An 18,213-nucleotide genomic window follows, 5' to 3' on the forward strand; every position below is an offset into this window, starting at 1 on the left:
CGGTAACCTTGAACGACCATAATCTAAACAAGTCCCAAACTTGTCTAAATTGCACAAGAGTTTTGATTATACCTTTATTTTGTTAAGCTGTAATTAATTGTCAAAAAAAAATAAAAAATCCCTTCCTTGTTACCTGGCCAGCCAGAACCACACCCTTTTCCAAAAATGTACAAAGATGAATGAGTCTGGAGCTATATCTTGTCTCCACAATTTCAATGGGCGTGATCGACACATGAATTAACCAATCAGGGAAATGCATGGTCCACACACCAAAATGTTTCATCATTTGTATCTGACGTGCCATTTATTTGCTGATTCGACCAGAAGTGGATACTCCTGTGCGGAAAACAGCAGTCTGACGCCGAAACCACTACGCTACATCAACTCAGCAATCTCTCTTTCAACACCTGTATTTGTCATATGCTTTACCATCATTTCACCATGGCTGTGGCAGGCACGTTAACTCGAGAAAGTCAATGGACGAGTTAGCACTGTTGTTAAAGCCTGATTCTGCTCATTTCCGAGTGCCTCATGCGTTCACCACATCTCATCTCATCTTGCCTCAAACTTCACTTCCATGTCTTGATGTAACACGTAACTGGAGACATTATCTTGTGACAGCCACTGACATTGGACAATTTACGACCTTTATTAAATTTTTTTTGAGGGCATGGCCTGTTTCATCTTTAGAGGGATTATCAGACTATGTCACTAACCACTTCACTGCTCTTGTGGCCTGCAGAAAGAGCTGCTGTCCTGGCTTGTATCATGTCAGTGTTTTGTAGGATTTCAAGCTCCTGGGGGGCGGGGTTAGGTGTGTCGGAAACACTTTATAATAACTACACCTTATTTAGCCTTAATAAAGCATGAACAAAGGCTTAATTAATAATGAACAAAGACTCAATTAATAATGATTCACGCTTAGTAACTACTTAATTACTACCTTAATTAGCACTTGCACTTAATTTGCCTGTGCTGTAAATAGTTATTCATAATTATTTCATACTTAATTACTCATGGACTAACCATTTGAGCATTTATTAATGATTTGTAAGCTATGAAAGAATAATTTACTAATAATGCAATGCAATGATCATTCAGGCAGCTGTTATCTGTTAGTTAAGTCTTTTTGAGAGCTTTTCTAAAGTGAAGATGAATTATGCTTTATTAAGCATTTACTAAGCGTGAATCATTATTAATTAAATCTTTGTTCATTATTAATTAAGTCTTTGTTCATGCTTTATTAAGGCTAAGTAAGGTGTAGTTATTATAACGTGTTACCGGTGTGTCCATCAGGTATGAATGGATGTCCGACCACTGACGTTTGGGCCATTTCGGCTCTTTTACCCACTCACCTGCATTTATCACATGTGGGTAATTATGATGTATCCCATTCACTAATCTTCATTTAGCAGGATAATTTATTTTATCACACGCTGGTAAACTGTTGTACATACACTGACAGCATTCCTAGCTGATGTTGCGACTTTCTGATAAACAAATAATCCATCTGTAGGACTAATAATCATGTCAAACATTACAACGAACACAAAGTCATTAAAGGATTTGCTGCCATAGCGACACACTGTGGTAATTTGGTGCACTGCCATGTTTACTTATCTCTCATCAAGACATGAACGTGAAAGGCTCGCTCAAGTTTGCATTGTACCGTCTTAAAACATGACCATGAACCCTTTAGGTGTTGAAGGAGAGTGCACTGAGTTGACGTAGTCTAGTGATTTAGGTGTCAGAATGTTGTTTACTACACAGGTGAAGTGAGATCAAGGCCCATGTACCCACTTACTCATATTGTTACGTAACCTGTTTAATGTAGTCATACCAAACAACACCAAACCACTTACAGGTATGTATGGCAGGTATAGGTATGTGCAGTTGTAAGGCTTCATTTACTTTATTCTGATGCCAGTGTATTTATCATAATCATGTCAGACACAACTTTGATTGGAGTTGGCATTGTTCTATCAGCAAATGATACAAATTAGCGGCTGGGGTTGGATTGTCTCAAGTTTGGATGGAGTTTTTTTTTACAACCTGTCATCTGGTTCTACATCTTTCTGTAATCGAACAGAATGTAGAAGGGGCTGGCTGTAGGTAACCTTCCTTGTGCATAAATTGCCCCTGCATTTTGGATGGAAATTTCACAAGTTGAGGTATATAATATTGTACTTACATACACTGACATATTACACTTTAAAATTAGTCTCACTGAAAATTGTCTAAGATGTGACGTTCCCGACTTCAACCTTATCAGAACTCAGATAAAGTCTAACTTGAGTAACAGAGCTTCTAACAGAGCAGTGCTTTCAGTTAGCTGCACATCCTCAGGGAATGTTGATGACACCAACTGTGAGTTTGTGTTGAATATTGAATATAAAGCAGTCCCCACTCATCATAGGTCTGATTATTTACGGATTTACGATAACCAACGTACACAAACCTCAGAGAGAACAGTGTTTTCAAATCCACTTTTATTATTGTGTCTTAACTCACTTCATTTAGTATTGCACAGGATTAAATCTCAAAAATATTACATAAAATCTAATAATCTAATGCATAAACACAATTTAATTCAGCTAATCTTCTGAGCTAGAAATAGGCTAAATCTACCACATCGCACATCGAAGGCAGTCTCATAGGTGTGTGTTCCTCATTGATTGTATTATCAGCAGCAGGGCTCATTGTCTTGGCTGGTGCAGGGTCAAGGCTGGGGGGTGCTGTAGGTTTGTTCTGAGAGGGGGAGAGCGCCCTCTAGTGTCAGTACTCAGTCTGTGTTCTGCTGGCTATGTGCAGCAGGCGTAGCAACAGCTCTGTGGGCGAGCTGTGAGCCCCTTCTGAAGATTCACTGTCCACCAGGCAGTCTGAGTCCAGCACACAGCTCTCTGGAATACACCAGGACACAAAATGTAAGTCTAGAATTACGAATATATACGTTATAGGTGTGAAAGTGCTAACAAATGAAACAATGACGCAATTATGCAATTCAGAATATGTTTTGCTGCCACTGAAAGTAAACAACACTGACAAACCGGGAATTTGCTTTGGCGATGTGGTGCAACATAAAATAATGTATAATGTTAGTATGATCAAATAAAATAAAGTTCTGCAAACAAGGAGTTAGATAGAAATATAATTTAACTGAAAATAAATACAAATATCCAATGTGGACAAATGCTTCCATCATTAATCAGATGAAAAGAATAGATTCATAACTTAAAGATGCTCTGTGTAACTTTTCTAGTGGAGGTCTGCTACTTTTTAGTTTCCATGGACAATTGGAGATGTTATTACTTTATATGGATGTTTGGTGCTATATTGCATTAAAGTTATCTATCTTGTGCATTTTTTTTGTTATGGGTATTTCTATTGCAAAAAACATCTTGAAATACACAAGTCGCCTCTCCACAAATTTGACCTGTAACTTGGTCTGCCGTTCCCTGCTTGTTTTACTTTAATGCCGTACTGTGAAACATCTGAGACAAAGCAGCAACGTGCTTATGGAGATGATCAGCACCAAAAAGTTAAACAATACACCTTTAACTTGGGAACTTTAATGCTACCAATTAAAAACACCTTCTCCTGCAAACTATACATGTAACTCAAATGCAGTCACAGAGATCCTGAATTTCTTCACAGGGATGGAATCAATAGAGTATCAATCTATCAGTTTATCTATCTAACCTTATTCATCGGTTTGTCTCTAAGTCCCTCATTTTTTTACCTGAGTCACAGCAGAGTCCCGAGGCAGCACAGCGCCCCCCCTCTGATCCACAGGGCCTCCCTCCAGACTGGCAGGGGGTGAGCAGGTAGTTCTCCTCCACACAGTGAGCTGTTTCTGGGGACCCCATCAGGCAGCCCAGGCCCTCCCCACAGCAGATACTGGGGCCAAAGCAGCGGCCGCGCTCTCCAGGACCACACGACATGCACTATAGGATGACAAAAGAAAACCATAACCTTCATGTGAACAGGAATAAAGCAGGACAATTTTTTTTTTGTTGTTTTAGTTGTGATCTTTAACAATAATGTTCAGTTATTAACAGTTAAAATTTCTATATACCCTGAAATTATGTAAATAGCATATCTATTCATCTAATTGCACTGGATATAAAAGGAATTTCCGAGTAGCATAATTTATTCTGTCGCATAACACTTTTAACCACATTAAATAACATATTTTGGTTCAGTTACATGTTAACACTTTTGAGTGTTATAACTATAGCTACATTTTAACACTATAATAGCGAAAGAAATGATCAAAATTCCTTACATTTCAAAGGTGTGCCATAAATAACTTAACAATGCTCACTAAAAATACATTTTACGCACTATTAGGTAGATTTTACGCACGCACAATGCTCTATCCAATTCACTCAACAATCACTCTACCCCTCTATGCTCCGGGGTGTGCACTCACCTGTCTGAGGCTGGAGTCTTGCAGCGCTCTCTTGCCTCCTCGGGGGCAGTTCTGGATGTAGCAGGCGGAGGAGAGGGCGATGAGTCCCAGGACGCACAGGGGGAGCATGGAGTGCGACATCTCTGCGGCTACGGTTCTGGCTGCGGTTGCGGTTGCGTTGTTCCTCCGCCTGTTCCTCGAGTCTGACAGTTATTCCCCGGTCGATCTCTCACTTATAAACTGATGGACTAAAACTAACAAAGCGTTCACACTCGTACGTGACGTCAGTGTCAGTTGTGTTCCGCGCGCACATGTCGTGAAGGCCACCGCGCGCGTCCATGTGCCAAGAGGTCACGGAAGATATGGTTTTGCATCAAATCTTGGAAATAAATAAATCCGCAGAGACCGGTGGTGTCTGAGGGAACAAGATGCCTTTTTCAGTATTCAAGACCATATTTGGAATAAGTTTTCACAATAACACCCGTAAACATCGATCAAGCCAAAACGGCAAAACAGCTAATTACATTTTATGGACAGCTAATTGGATTAAAATAAATGAGTCTGATTGTTAGCTTCTTATGTTGAGCATGCACAAAACTATTCTCTTATGGTAATTATTAGTCACCACACGGGCCTTTCTGATTTGTTGCTATGTTTATTGTTATCAGCTTATATTAAAGCCATAGGTTAGTGTCTCATTATGGCCACGTAGTCTGGCTTAAGATCTGGTTAATCAGAAGCAACATGATTATGCAACATAAATAAGCATAAACATGAACATGCCACATGTTCTAGCAACAAGTGAGTACCAGAAGCTGTAAGGCAGGGGTTCCCAACTACTGGTTTGGGGGACAAAACAGGACAGTGGGCTATCTGGGGTCACGGGGGGCAGCAGTCTAAGCAGGGAGTCTCAGACTTCCTTCACCCCAGACACTTCTTCCAGCTCCAGTGGAAGTACCCTGAGACATTCCCAGGCCAGCCGAGAGACATAGTCCCTCCAGGATGTCCAGGGTCTTCCCCAGGACCTCCTTCCAGTGGGACATGCCCAGAACATCTCCCGAGAGCGGAGCCCGGGAGGCATCCGGAACAGATGTCTGAGCCACCTCAGCTGCTCTACTCTGAGCTCCTCACCCTATTTCTAAGGCAGTGCCCAGCCACTCTGTGGAGAAAATATATAAATTCTTTGATGTCTACCACCAAATTTACTCTTAAAATATAGTAAAAATCAACCTAAATATAGTGTAAATGAAAAGCAAACATGATTACTAAGAGAAATTTTTCAAAATATGGTTAAAAGTTATAAGCATTTTGTGCTGTTATTACGTATTAATAACCATATTCCCGGGACCGCTGCTGTAAAGAGCTCAGTAAGGTTTGTCAGTTTGGTTATTACTCAGTTGAAAGTAGAGTAACAACTGAGTTCATTTAAGTTAATTTGCATATAATGAGTCAGGCTGATATTATTTTTATTTGTGATATGTTTCTAAAGGATTTAATAATGTGCTGTCCTTTTGCACATTACAATCTTGGAACGACTCTCACAGTGCTATACACTAATCATTATTTATTTATTCACTCTATATGCTCCATACAAACTATTTCAGTAGCCACAACTGCCCTATAACTGACTCATGGAAGCAAGGCTGCCAATCTGCACCACTGCCCCATTAACACATTTAGAAGCATGATACATTGCTAGAGAAATATTTGCGAAAAATGATCATATTGAAAGTACTTTATGCCACTGACACAAGGTAGGATTATCCCAATAAACCTATTTTTAAATATTCAGTATCATTAAAAGCCTTGAGCTCCAACAAATAAAGGAGAATGAACTAATAATAACTAGCAATATAATATTTATTCAACTCTCTATTGCTCAAATCTTACCATGTCACATAAAAATTGCTCAAATTTTGTAAAGAAATTGTACACATGAAAATAAATATTGAGACCCAAAATACATAGTTCGAGCGTTCATATATTGAACAATAAGGTGGTATTGCAATTATCACGAGAGGCCTACCAATCACTCACACTCTCACATAGACTAAGCAGGTACAGTGACTTGCCCAAGGACACCATGACAGTATTCATTGGTCTGAGATGGGATCGAACCATCTTCAGGTTGAACACTTAAAAAACTGAGCCCCCTGCTGCTGAGTGTCTGGCTTCTTAAGTCTCAGATCTGGCGGATACGAGTTCATGACCTTCGTTAAAGTCTAATGTTGCCAAGGGAAACCATCAACAGAAAGGCTGTTTGTGGCTGCGGTGGCTAATAGGACCCGCTTTCAGGGAAATGGTGCACAGACAAAAAGGGGAATGTGTTAACAGTTTTAAAAAAAAGACAAGGACTGTGAGGAGGTGTAAGACCACTGGAACAAATAGTGACCAGTTAGCAATCCACCAGATCTCCACAAGACGTTTTGGCAAATAAAAAATTTAAGATATGTAATCAATATATAAATAAGAACTACATTTCAGAACCAAAATTATCGGATCAATGCATCGTCTATTTTGGAAAAGCTACTGACGTGTATTTAAAGGTGCATTGTGTCATTGTGTCATGTTGTTTTGTCTAAAATGTTTCACAGTATGGCATTCAGCCTTTTTTTCACAGTCCAGACCAAGTTGGAGGTCAGATCTGTGGAGAGGCAACCCCGCTCACAGTCAGAATGCATGTTTTTGTTGGCATCTTTGAGCTGTAAAAGTAAGGAAAAGCTGTTTAATGAACACAAAGAAACATGAAGGTGATAGATCTCCAACGAAAATGTTACATAGTGCATCTTTAACAAACTATATGACATTTTTGGGAAGGCAAGTGACCACGCAAAAGATAAACAGCCTTGGTCAAGCTAATTTCCAGTTTCATTATCAGTGTCCTCTTGCTCTCCGTAGCCTTTCTTTGTGTCAGTACAAAACGGCTATATAAGGACAAAGGCACCAAGGCTGTGACAGTACAATGGTTCTGTAATGAAAAACTCAAGTCACAGAGCAGAGATCTTTCATAAATTCAAGAGTCATTCAGTCATGTTTTTTTTGTCAACTTTAGTAATTACAATGTAGCTATCGTAGTACTTTCAGGTTAGATGGAAACTGACCTACACTACCAGTCAAAAGTATGGAAATTCCCTCTCATTCAGTGTTTTTTTTTTTATATGTTTAGAACTTTTGACATTTTGTCTCCATACAGAAGACATTAAACTTATGAAGTAAGACATATGGAACTATGTAGCAAAGAAAAAAAAATTCTGCAGAATGTTTTTCAACGATGCAAAGTGTGGCTAATTGGAGCCAGAGGTGGGACCAAGTCATTGTTTTGCAAGTCTCAAGTAAGTCAAAAGTCTCTGACATCAAGTCTGAGTCAAGTCCCAAGTCAAAGACAGGCAAGTCCAAGTCATTGGCCCATAAGTCCAAGTCATGTCCAAGTCGTCTGCTTTGAGCTTCAAGTCATTTCAAGTCTTTTTATTTAATGTATTTGAATTTTAAACTAAACTGTACTTACAAAGTTATGGTATATTTATGTGAGTATTTATACAAGAGTTGTAGAAATGCAATTTTTTCCTTTTTAAATGTCTTGTCAAGATCTTAGTGAGAATCATTACGGTCCGAAGTCATTGACCTTCAAGTCCAAGTCAAGTCCCAAGTCCTAAAAATATTGACTCAAGTCTGACTCGAGTCCAAGTCACGACTTGCAAGTCCCCACCTCTGATTGGAGCTTTTTTTCTTCTTTGCTACATAATTTCATACATCTTACTTCAAAAATTTTATGTCTTCTGTCAAATGTAGAAAGCAGTAAACATACAGGAAAAAACACTAAATGAGACGGTGAGTTCAAACTTTTGACTGGTAGTAGGTAAGTGTCATTTTCTGGACCAATCTATTGAATAATTTACAGTTACATATGTTTTATTACTCAAAAATACCTTGAGAAACACTCTTGACGATACAATATCATGATATTTTAGTTATTGTTACATCCCAATTGAAGAGGTTACCCCACTCACGGTAAAAGTCTCACAAAAATATTGTAGACTGTCACAATTTATGAAATCACAAGTTCCTTTGTTTAAATGCATGTTTTATTGTAGCAACGAACTTATAAACATTGGAAACTACATATCCCATGATTCATTTCAGTGCAGACAAAATGAAGATACACGTTTTTTCCTTGATTTTTTGGGATTATGACAGAAATAATTCACACCAAAATCTTGTCAAGGTATTTTAAAAGCAAAAAAGTGTCCCATCTACAATTATTTTAGCCTTTTCAAAGTATATCGTACCGTGAGATGCATATTGTGATAATATCGTACTTTGGCCTGGTGAGGTTGGCCATTTGTCTCCACAGAGGCAGATAGTTTTAAAGCAATAATGTGGAATATTCCAGGTTAGTTACATACATACAGTTTTTGTGGAAAAGTAACATTTCAATATTTTCCAAAGATAAGATTATAAAAACAGTGACTTATTTTATTACATATTGTTGACAATACTGCCCACCCTCTTTCCCTGCAGAGTTCACCTTGCCATAGTTACTGAAATACCACTGGTTACGTGTGTTGTGTGTATTCAGTGATGTACTCGTATGACGTCTCTGCGTGGAGTGGAGCTGTGGCAGGTCAGGCAGGAGATGTTTCTGAAGGTGGAAGTCCATTTTGGGTTCAGAGTTTTAGAGGGCGTCTGCAGACAGGAGCGACAGAGGAAGTGTCCGCAGATTAGACGGTAGAAGGGAGAGGCAGGAGCGGAGTAAACAGAGAGGGAGCAGGAACAGGCAGAGCAAATCTTCTCATCTGAAAAAAAGAGGGGAAAAAAAGCACGATAAATTAAGTTCAAGTTTATGAATGAAGTCAGGATGCTTTAACAAAGGTGGTCACAAAATCGCATTGATAATAATCTGAAGATTTTTAAGACGTAATGTAAATATGATCCATCATACAGACTATCAATGTATCTCTCCTGTTCTCTTGGTTAATGCATATTGAGCACTGCCCTATGCTGTTAAATAAATTCAGATTCAGAATTGCTTATTTTTTGTAGGTTTTAGGTCAGTTTAAGTGGTCAATGGTCAAATTTAAATCCAAAGAGGTTTTAAAATTTCACTGAATCAAATGCAGTATTTTAAGTTTTATGGGAAAATGCAACTTCAAAAAGGCATTTTCCACTAGGGGTGTGTAAAAATATCATCGTATCACTTAATATGATGACACAGTATCAATATCAAGGGCTGCTGTATTGATATATAGAGTTTTTTTTTTTTGTATATTTTTTACTAAATTATTTTGTTACACTGCTACAGTTTAGTGGCTTGTTTAGTGGAAGGAAACTCATTTATGCAACACATCTGACATTTTCACTGTTTTGATGATTTAAATGTTTGTGTTTCATATGAACTTTGGACAATAATTGGTTTAACAAAGACATTTAGTATCACAGCCATGATTTACCTTTTATTTTTTCTTGAACCGTATTGAACCAATTTGAAATATATTGTATCAAAGCGAAAGCTCACTGTATCGAGTTATGCATCGTATTGGCAACTTCTTAATGATACCCAGCCCACATTTCCCACTCACTCTTACTTTTATTATCACAATGGACACCAAGTTAGTACAATAAAGTTTTTAAGACTCAAACTGAATATGATGTCCACAATCGTTATATCTTTAAGTAGATTTAGATTAGAAATAGATAGATTAGAAATATATTTTTTCTCAAAAAAAATGTCCTCGTATTTATATATCACCTCATATAATACTCAAAAACGTCCCTGGAGCTGTGTTTTGTTTCATTCACATGTGTTTGAGTAATCCTGTTACACCTGTCTACATCTACAAACCTCAAAATGCTCTGTTCCATCTTGTTAATTTTCAAGATAACACCTAATATTTACACAGAGTGGAACAAAGTGTTTTCTGTTTGAGAGAACTGAATCTAAACATGTTGGATTTGTGTGTTGAACATATGTGAAGGAAACAAAACAACTCAAGGTATGTTTGTGATGAGAAAATGACATAGTAACATAGATCAGAAAATTGTGTATGTTTTCATGCAGAAAACATTTTACGCTTTTTATTCACAGTGTCTCTCTTAACAGACATCAGCAGCTGAGACACATGTGAAAGCTCCATTGACTGTTTGGGCTTTACATACACGTCCTTCTCACAGAACATGATGAACAAATGCTTTTGTTCAGGTACAAGGTTGTTTTTCTATTCAGTAAAATCGTCCTTTGGGGACAGTGGAAAGATGCTGTATTTAGAGATATTATTCTGGCTTCCACGAGGCTTTTGTCCAAGTTCCAAGAAATTTCAATAAAACTACTGGAACATGTACAGGTGGGTGAAATTGTCAAAAATTAAAGGAGCAACTTTTTGGTTGGGGGTCTGTGTGCGTCTGTCTCCTGCTTGTTTCTATGGATATGTCTTTGCTCTGCATGGAATGTTCCACAGAATGACATTAAACAGCTCTAGCTTACATTTATTCAATTAAAAGTGGTTTTATAGCTCAAAAGTACCTAGAAGAACAGGCATTCTGACTGTGAATGGGGTTGCCTCTCCAAAGACCAAGACATCTCCATGAAGAAAGATTTAATGCTATACTGTGAAACATTCCACACAAAGGAATAACATCTCCATGGAGAAAAGGTTTTAACAGACCCTCCACCAGAAAAGGTACACAATGCACCTTTAATATAATTATTAAAACAATTATCCTGATTATGATATTAGTAATATTATTTATGTCAATCCAGAAATGTGTGGAATGTAAAAGTCATGCTTGGTTCATGTATTGCATAAAAAGTGAATGGATTAAATTCTCCAGCATGCACACTTGAATGTATACACACAGATCTATATTGTTATTCATATTGATAATAATATTAATATTATGATTATTGTATTGATATCATCTTATACATTTTATAATTGCCTTATTGTAATATATATATATATATATATATATATATATATATATATATTTTTTTAAGTGAAAGGTAGCTGTTACCTTGAAAACTACCGCTTCATGACATTACATGGAGGAACAGAGCAATTTGAGCATTGGAGATGTAGACAGACCAATAACAAAAGGCTCAGCCAAACATGTGCGAATGAAACAAAGCACAACTCCAGGTTTGTTTTTGAAGAGGTAACAACATTATAACATGACTAAAAGCTCTGAAGATTAAACTTTGTGTAATATAGGACCTTTAATGTTTACCCTGCTTGATTACCAATGCCTATTTTATATATATGTATATATATGTATATATATATATATATATATATATATATATATATATATATATATATATATATATATATGTATGTATATATATATATGTGTGTGTGTGTGTGTGTATATATATATATATATATATTATATTTTTTTTTTTTATTGTACCAATTGTGTCTACATTCAGAAAAAAACTACATAAATACAATATAATAATATTCAAAACTACACCAGCAGTATTATTCATTAATAGTATTCATTTTTAATGCTGGAACCTTTACTTGTTGTGCCTTTAGCCTGTGTGTGCTGTGGTTGGTTCAAACTCAGGTTGGATGTGAAGGAAGGTCGGCCCTGAAGAGCGGAAGAGAGAGCTTCGTCCAGACTGGCTGACAACCGCTCTTCATGAGAGCTGCACGTGGCCTCTGTACAAACAGGACAAATTAAGATCTTATTTACAACAGCAGAGACATTTGGTTCCATTTATAGTCTTGGTACAATATTTTTTTTTCTCTTTACAACGCTGATTAATTTCCCTACCTGTGCCCAAAAAAGTATTTTGTAAAATCAGTATTATGTGAAAAATAAACCACAGCATGCTGTCTGCAACATGTTATGAACCATTTTTAGCGATAATTCATACTCAGACCTAGGCAAAAGGATTTGTCACTGTTGTCTCTGGTTAACTGTTCATTTCAATTTGAATGGCATAAAACTTATTTTATTCCATAGAGACAAGCAGGTGAACATTTTAAGTGAGATCCGTGGAGAGGAGGATGGATGTTTTTGAAGGTATTTTTAAGCTATAAAAACACCTGTATTTGAATTAGATTGATAAGTTTATGGCTGTATTAAGGAAGATTCCAGATATAATATTTTCATGGAGACAAATGTCAGCCACCCTATTCAACAAAAAAGTTACACAGTGCAGCTTTAAATGTCTTGTGATCTTTAAGCCATGTTATAATGCTGCTACCTCATCAAAAACTTGCCTGGTGTTCTGTTTTGTTACATCACAAGGTGGAACAGAGTGTTTTCTTTTTGAGAGGGGAACTCAGGAGAATTTCTGTGTTAAATATGAGTGAATGAAACAAAACACAACTCCAGGTATTTTTGAGATGAGGAAACTAGATTATAACAGAAAATATAGTAATATGGGACCTTTAAGTTTTATACTCACCTGAGGCTTTGTCATTTCTAGGTCTTTTTGCTTGAGGTAGTAGAGTATCTTGACTATTTTCTGGTGTGTTCTTAGTGGATATTTCCAAGTCTCGTTTTCCACTATTTAAAGCTTTAGTCTCACTTTGATCAGCATTGCAAGTTCCTTCTCTAATTTCAGAAGCTACAAGTCTTGAAGGATGTGGATTCACTTCAGCTTGCCTCCCTAACCTCCCCTCTATGTGTTTCAGCGGCCCCTTCTGCAGGAGAAAGTGGTCTATGCGGGCTTTGAGCTGTGGATGGGGCAGAGGTTGAGAGGAGGTGGTGAATGGGACTCCGGTAAAGGGGTCGTTAGGCGACCGACCCCACGTGGCTTCTGTTTTCTGGTATTCCTCCAGAGTGCTGTGATCAACTGACACACCACTAGGGAGCAGCATAGGCAGGACCATCACCTCCTGTGTGATGGGGTCAAGGAACTCTTCGGGCACTTGTGAACTTCAAAAAAGAAAAGAAAATTGCAATTAGTTGTTTAGGGAACAAAAGAAAGATGATTGCAGATCTGAAGTATATTTGAAGTGTTTTGATCAACATAGAAAATACTATTATTATTACAGATTTTTAAAGATATGTATGAACTGAAAATTGTGTAATCAACAGTATTCAAATATGTGGAAAAAAAAAAAATATAATATTGTTTTGAACTAACTGAATGTTATGTTTTCTGGGTGGAAGATCACACACCAGCTTCTCTGCATGCAGATATTATTGCTTTGCCTGGTATGTTTCACAGTATGGCATAAACATCACTAGTTGAGTGGCCAGATCCACTGACCCACAGGCTGGTGGTGTGATTCTAGCTCCCACAGATGAATGCTGCCATTGTGTCCTTGGGCAAGACCTATCTCGCCTCCAGTGCCTGCGTAAACTGGTGTATGAATGTGCGTGTATGAATAGGTGAGTGGTTCTTTGTTGTAAAGCGCTTTGAGTGCCTTGAAGGTGGAAAAGCGCTATATAAAAATGTGACCATTTATAAGTGAGGTCTGTGCAAATGCAAGCTCACTCAGAGTAAGGATGCATGCTTTTCAGGGTATTTCTTTGCATTGAAAAGATCTTTAACTGAATAAATGCAAGTTAAATGCCATATTGTTGCACATTCAAGGTAAAGTAATAACATGGAGACAAACAAGTAGTGGACTCATCAGAAAAGAAAAGTTCTATAGGGCACCTTACATATTTCAAGCTGTGTGTGTAATGCCTCATTCGTCCAGGTAGAATCCATGATCTTTCATATTATACCTTTATATTATAAAATTCATACTCCTCTCTCCTCTTTTTTGTGGTTTATATTTTCCTATAGAATGAAAACCTTATAAAGAATTATAACATTCTTGCTTTTACCTTTGTGCTGTAGGTGCTCTTTTTTGACGTTTGGGTGGACAAACAGGAGGGATAGATACAGGAGTTTGTGTTGGTCTTTCACTGGCCTCATGAGCTTTTCGTATCCTCTCCACTTCTTCTTCTGAACAACACTTTGCCGGCTGACCCCACACGGACAGCGCTTTGAGCCCCAGAGCAGACGCAGCGCCCCCAAAAGGCAGAGCCACACACAGCTGTGTCACGGCACCTAACGACTGCACCCCCCGGCTCCAAAGCTCCTCATGACGGCAGTTTGTGAATGGGGGAGGAGCAGGGTGCTGGAATGGAGAGCGGGGCCTAAAATGTTTTTGAGAGAAACATACTTTGGTTTCCTCTCTAAGCTCACATCGGCCCACTAATTTGAAATCGGGATTAGAAGACTCCCTGTTAGATTGATATGTGGATTCCTGGGCTTCACTTGCACCCCACTTCTGTGCCTGGTCCCTCCACAGATGCCCATTGCTTTGTGAAAGGTTACCATTTTCACGGTCTTTCCTTTGTGGATGATCTTGAGTTTTGTTTTGTTGAATTTGTTTTGTTGAGTTTGGTCCAGAGCAGGTGCTGATTTCAAGTTTCTTACAAGCCTGTCCTCGGTCCATGCCCCAGGGCCACAGCTCCACATCCACTCTGCATAACTCCACTTTGAATTCAAAAGTCAGTGTCACCTGCAAGATTACAAAAGAGCTGTTGTGTAAATGGTTAAAACGTTATCCTCATGCATAAAGCATTTTAATAACTGTTAACATATTTTCTTTAGAGCTGATACATTAAAAATAATCACAATGTTGTTGAATTTCACAGCAAATAAGATTGATGGGACATTTAGTATTACGAATTAAAGTTATTTATACTGTGTAGGGGTGGCTAACACAAATGTATACCCGAATATTTTTTTGGAGTATCCTCAAAACAACAATGTAAATGTGCAAAAACTGGTCTTTAAAGTTTAAATCTATGAATTAAGATTTAAGTTTCAGACAAATGTGAAATGACAGTAAAATACAAATAGCTTCATATCCCTATTTGGAAGTTTACAACTCATTTTTATTTTTAATCAGCTTTTTTCAGAAACAATGTACATCATATACATTTATTTAAATCTTCAATATTTGGAAGTTTACAACTAATTTTTATTTTTAATCAGCTTTTTCCATAAACAATGTACATCATACACATTTATTTAAATCTTCAAAACAACCTTCACAATATTTTGATGTATTATCCACCTGTACTTATCAATATTTTGAGTGACTTTATTGTTTGTTCAGGCCTTAATTAGTTTTGTTTATAAGAGGAAAAAAAAAAGATCTTTCACTGTTTATACCAACAGTGTTACCTGAACAGGAGGACGCAGGAAGTACTCCAGTTTGAAGCCCCGTCTCCTCAGGGCAGGGTCAGCTGAGACAAGGTTTGTGACGTCATACCCATCTGCACACAGCTGTAACACATTCACAACACACAAAACATTTGCATTATAAAGACTTCAATAAGTCTATTTATTGTGACTTTTCTATACACTATAACATAACTTCTAACCCATATTATATTTATACCCACATCTCTTTTTTATTCAGCCTTATGTGTTAAAGGTGCACTGTGTACCTTTTACTGTTTGAGGGTCCGCCACCTGCTTGTCTCCATGGAGATGTATTGTTTTGTCTGGAATGTCTCAATATGGCATTAAATATATCCATCTTGGTTGTACTCATTAACATAGATTTTATTGGACGTAAAAACTTGCATTCTTACTGAGTGGGCTTGCCTCTCCACAAATCTGACATGTAATCTGGCCCTGTAGTGTCACCTGCTGTCTCCATAGAGATAAATAAGTGTAATGCCATACTGTGGAACGTTCCAGACGCTATCTCCACGGAGACAAGCACGTGTCCAGCATAACATTTACACAGTGCACCTTAAACCTGCTTAGTTTAGTCTCCTCATAATTCATATTTATTAGGAAAAGCGCACAATGAGACTTCATGTAGAAAATGAAAATAAATTCTATTGCCTCTTGTAAATTTCCATGGATTATTTAACCAAACCTTGAGATGCAGAATAGTCTGAACGTGTTATCCCACACTTCCTTCATATGAATGTACAGTGTATTGTGATGATCAGTTTAGAAAATACCAATGTAAAGAAGTCCACAAGGTCAGCTGTGTAATTCAGGCTCCTACACAGGTCACTGTCCTCTCCAAACCTCCACCTCGCTCAGGTTTAGTGTACATTATTTTCACTCACAAGAAGCTGTACATTATATTTTTAAGTATTCTATTACCTTTACCTTATCTAATTCCCCTGATGTTTAATCAAAATCAGTATAAAAGTGAAGATAACATCCTTGAGATTCACTGAAGCTATGCAATTCCAAGATTCTTCAGCTTTATAATAAAATGGCTACGGTTTGATTATTGTCTCAATAAAAAACAAATTAAAAATACATTTCAAAAAGTGAAGAATAAAATGAGTGAAATACCTTGTTGCAGTGAATTGTTGTGTGGAACTGCGGCAGACAGAGGTTGACAACCATTCTTGAGTCTGAAAATAGAGAAATTAATCATATTCATTGTATTTTCTTGACCAACTCACTTCTATTCTTTGTCTACTTATGTAAAACGTCTTGGCCATCTTAAAAAGCGCTATACAAATGCTATACATTATTTTTTATTATCACCTACAAATAATAACCAGCGGGCCAAGGATATTCACAGCATCACAGTTACACATGTCACCGTATAAGAAAGCACATGTTTTGACCCTTTCTTAAGCTCAAACGGCCTTCAGCTCTATTCACTGGGAACAACTCCGTCCATATGAATAAAAAGCATCAACAACATTCACTGTGAGTCACTCTCTGCACTAAACCGTGAAGGAAAACATCACAATAAACGCGTGGGATCTGTTTTGGAGGCAATTCATTAATTTGTCCACAGCACAATACATTCAGAATAAAGTATAACGCTAACATTTATGTACAATGACCCAGTATTATAGACCATATATAGGAATATTTTTTATACAGTCCATGCCTCGTATCCAGCCTGTGTCCCCATTAAACAGGAGAAAAAATGACATAAGCAGTAAAATTCTGCTGCAAACTGCGTAATATTTGTGAGGAAACTTGAACAGTTTTTGAATATATATTTAAATGTTTTTAATACAGGCTCTTACAACCTTGGCAATAGTTCTGACTGAATGTGAATTACCTTCGATTACTTAACTAATTCAGCTAAATATTCATAATCATGAGCACGTGTTTTAAAATTTCACCTTGAACATAAAAAAGGCAAATACTTACGTCTTTTGATCGTAAATACAAGGTCAAAAATATTCAAAAAACACAGTTTAGTCCAACATAAGTAAACAGCAAGCTAACGAGCTAACAACATAGCATCACGATTGGCTACGGAAACGCATCAAGGACAAACTTAGATTACGCTTAAATTTAATAGGAATACATTATCTAACCCAATAGAACAAAACATTGAGCAATAAAACTTGTGCAGAACATACACTAATAATCTGCTAAACGTTATGGAGGCATGGATCTGAAATAAGCTCTTACACTTACTATTAAAAAGCTAAAAAAATTAGTATCTGAATGTAATAACACGTTTAACAAATTACATGACAGAAAAACCTGAAAACAAGACAGGCTACCATAGCAACGGGGGTCTGGATCAGCTGAGTAGGACAGGTTTATGACTTTTCAGGAAAAACAAACAAACACACAAAAAACAAAAACTATTAAACAGCCTATCCTATTAAACAATCAAGTGGGATTTAGTAGAGAAAACCTTCATTCTGTCGTTATCAACTTATTTAAAAATAAGAGACTGAGACTCAAAAGTCAAAAGCAATTTAAATTTATCTGAAATTTCAATTAACACAAATAAAAAGGACACCTGGTTTACAGATTTAAAAAAGCAAGTTCTGTGTTTGCATATTGTGAATCCGGAGGTCTGGTTCTAGTATTCCTTCTCCAGCAGATGACG

The 18,213-nt window shown here is 37.2% G+C and overlaps 2 protein-coding genes across 3 annotated transcripts; both read right to left on the reverse strand.

The window, feature by feature from the left end:
• Nucleotides 1-2,775: 2,775 nt before the first annotated feature.
• On the reverse strand, nt 2,776-4,552 carry avp (arginine vasopressin). Its single transcript, XM_020937918.2, has 3 exons — nt 4,433-4,552; nt 3,740-3,944; nt 2,776-2,900 (listed from the first exon to the last, which is right to left on the reverse strand). The coding sequence occupies exons 1-3, from the start codon at nt 4,550-4,552 to the stop codon at nt 2,776-2,778; spliced, it is 450 nt and encodes a 149-aa protein (XP_020793577.1).
• A 3,443-nt stretch (nt 4,553-7,995) lies between these two features.
• ubox5 (U-box domain containing 5) lies at nt 7,996-17,636 on the reverse strand. 2 transcript variants are annotated; one of them, XM_055162122.1, is made up of 7 exons: nt 17,517-17,636; nt 16,695-16,756; nt 15,555-15,656; nt 14,201-14,883; nt 12,825-13,297; nt 11,923-12,069; nt 7,996-9,204 (listed from the first exon to the last, which is right to left on the reverse strand). In XM_055162122.1, exons 2-7 carry the CDS (start codon nt 16,746-16,748, stop codon nt 8,984-8,986), a joined length of 1,680 nt encoding a protein of 559 aa, XP_055018097.1. In that variant the 5' UTR covers nt 16,749-16,756; nt 17,517-17,636; the 3' UTR covers nt 7,996-8,983. The 2 variants fall into 2 exon arrangements, with proteins under 2 accessions (XP_055018097.1, XP_055018098.1); XM_055162123.1 differs by having other exon boundaries at nt 7,998-9,204; nt 11,929-12,069.
• Nucleotides 17,637-18,213: the final 577 nt, after the last annotated feature.

Source organism: Boleophthalmus pectinirostris, unplaced genomic scaffold, assembly GCF_026225935.1.
Source record: "Boleophthalmus pectinirostris isolate CB_2022bp ecotype Guang Dong unplaced genomic scaffold, ASM2622593v1 HiC_scaffold_4, whole genome shotgun sequence".
NCBI lineage: Eukaryota > Metazoa > Chordata > Actinopteri > Gobiiformes > Gobiidae > Boleophthalmus > Boleophthalmus pectinirostris.

Coding starts and splice junctions, on each gene's coding strand:
- avp (XM_020937918.2), bottom strand. CDS start 4,552: ATGTCGCACTCCATGCTCCCCCTGTGCGTCCTGGGACTCATCGCCCTC. Junction 3,945..4,432: donor AAGACTCCAGCCTCAGACAG/GTGAGTGCACAC, acceptor GTCATCCTATAG/TGCATGTCGTGTGGTCCTGG. Junction 2,901..3,739: donor GGGACTCTGCTGTGACTCAG/GTAAAAAAATGA, acceptor GGTGTATTCCAG/AGAGCTGTGTGCTGGACTCA.
- ubox5 (XM_055162122.1), bottom strand. CDS start 16,748: ATGGTTGTCAACCTCTGTCTGCCGCAGTTCCACACAACAATTCACTGC. Junction 14,884..15,554: donor TCCTGCGTCCTCCTGTTCAG/GTAACACTGTTG, acceptor GTAATCTTGCAG/GTGACACTGACTTTTGAATT. Junction 13,298..14,200: donor AGAGCACCTACAGCACAAAG/GTAAAAGCAAGA, acceptor TCTTTTTTGAAG/TTCACAAGTGCCCGAAGAGT.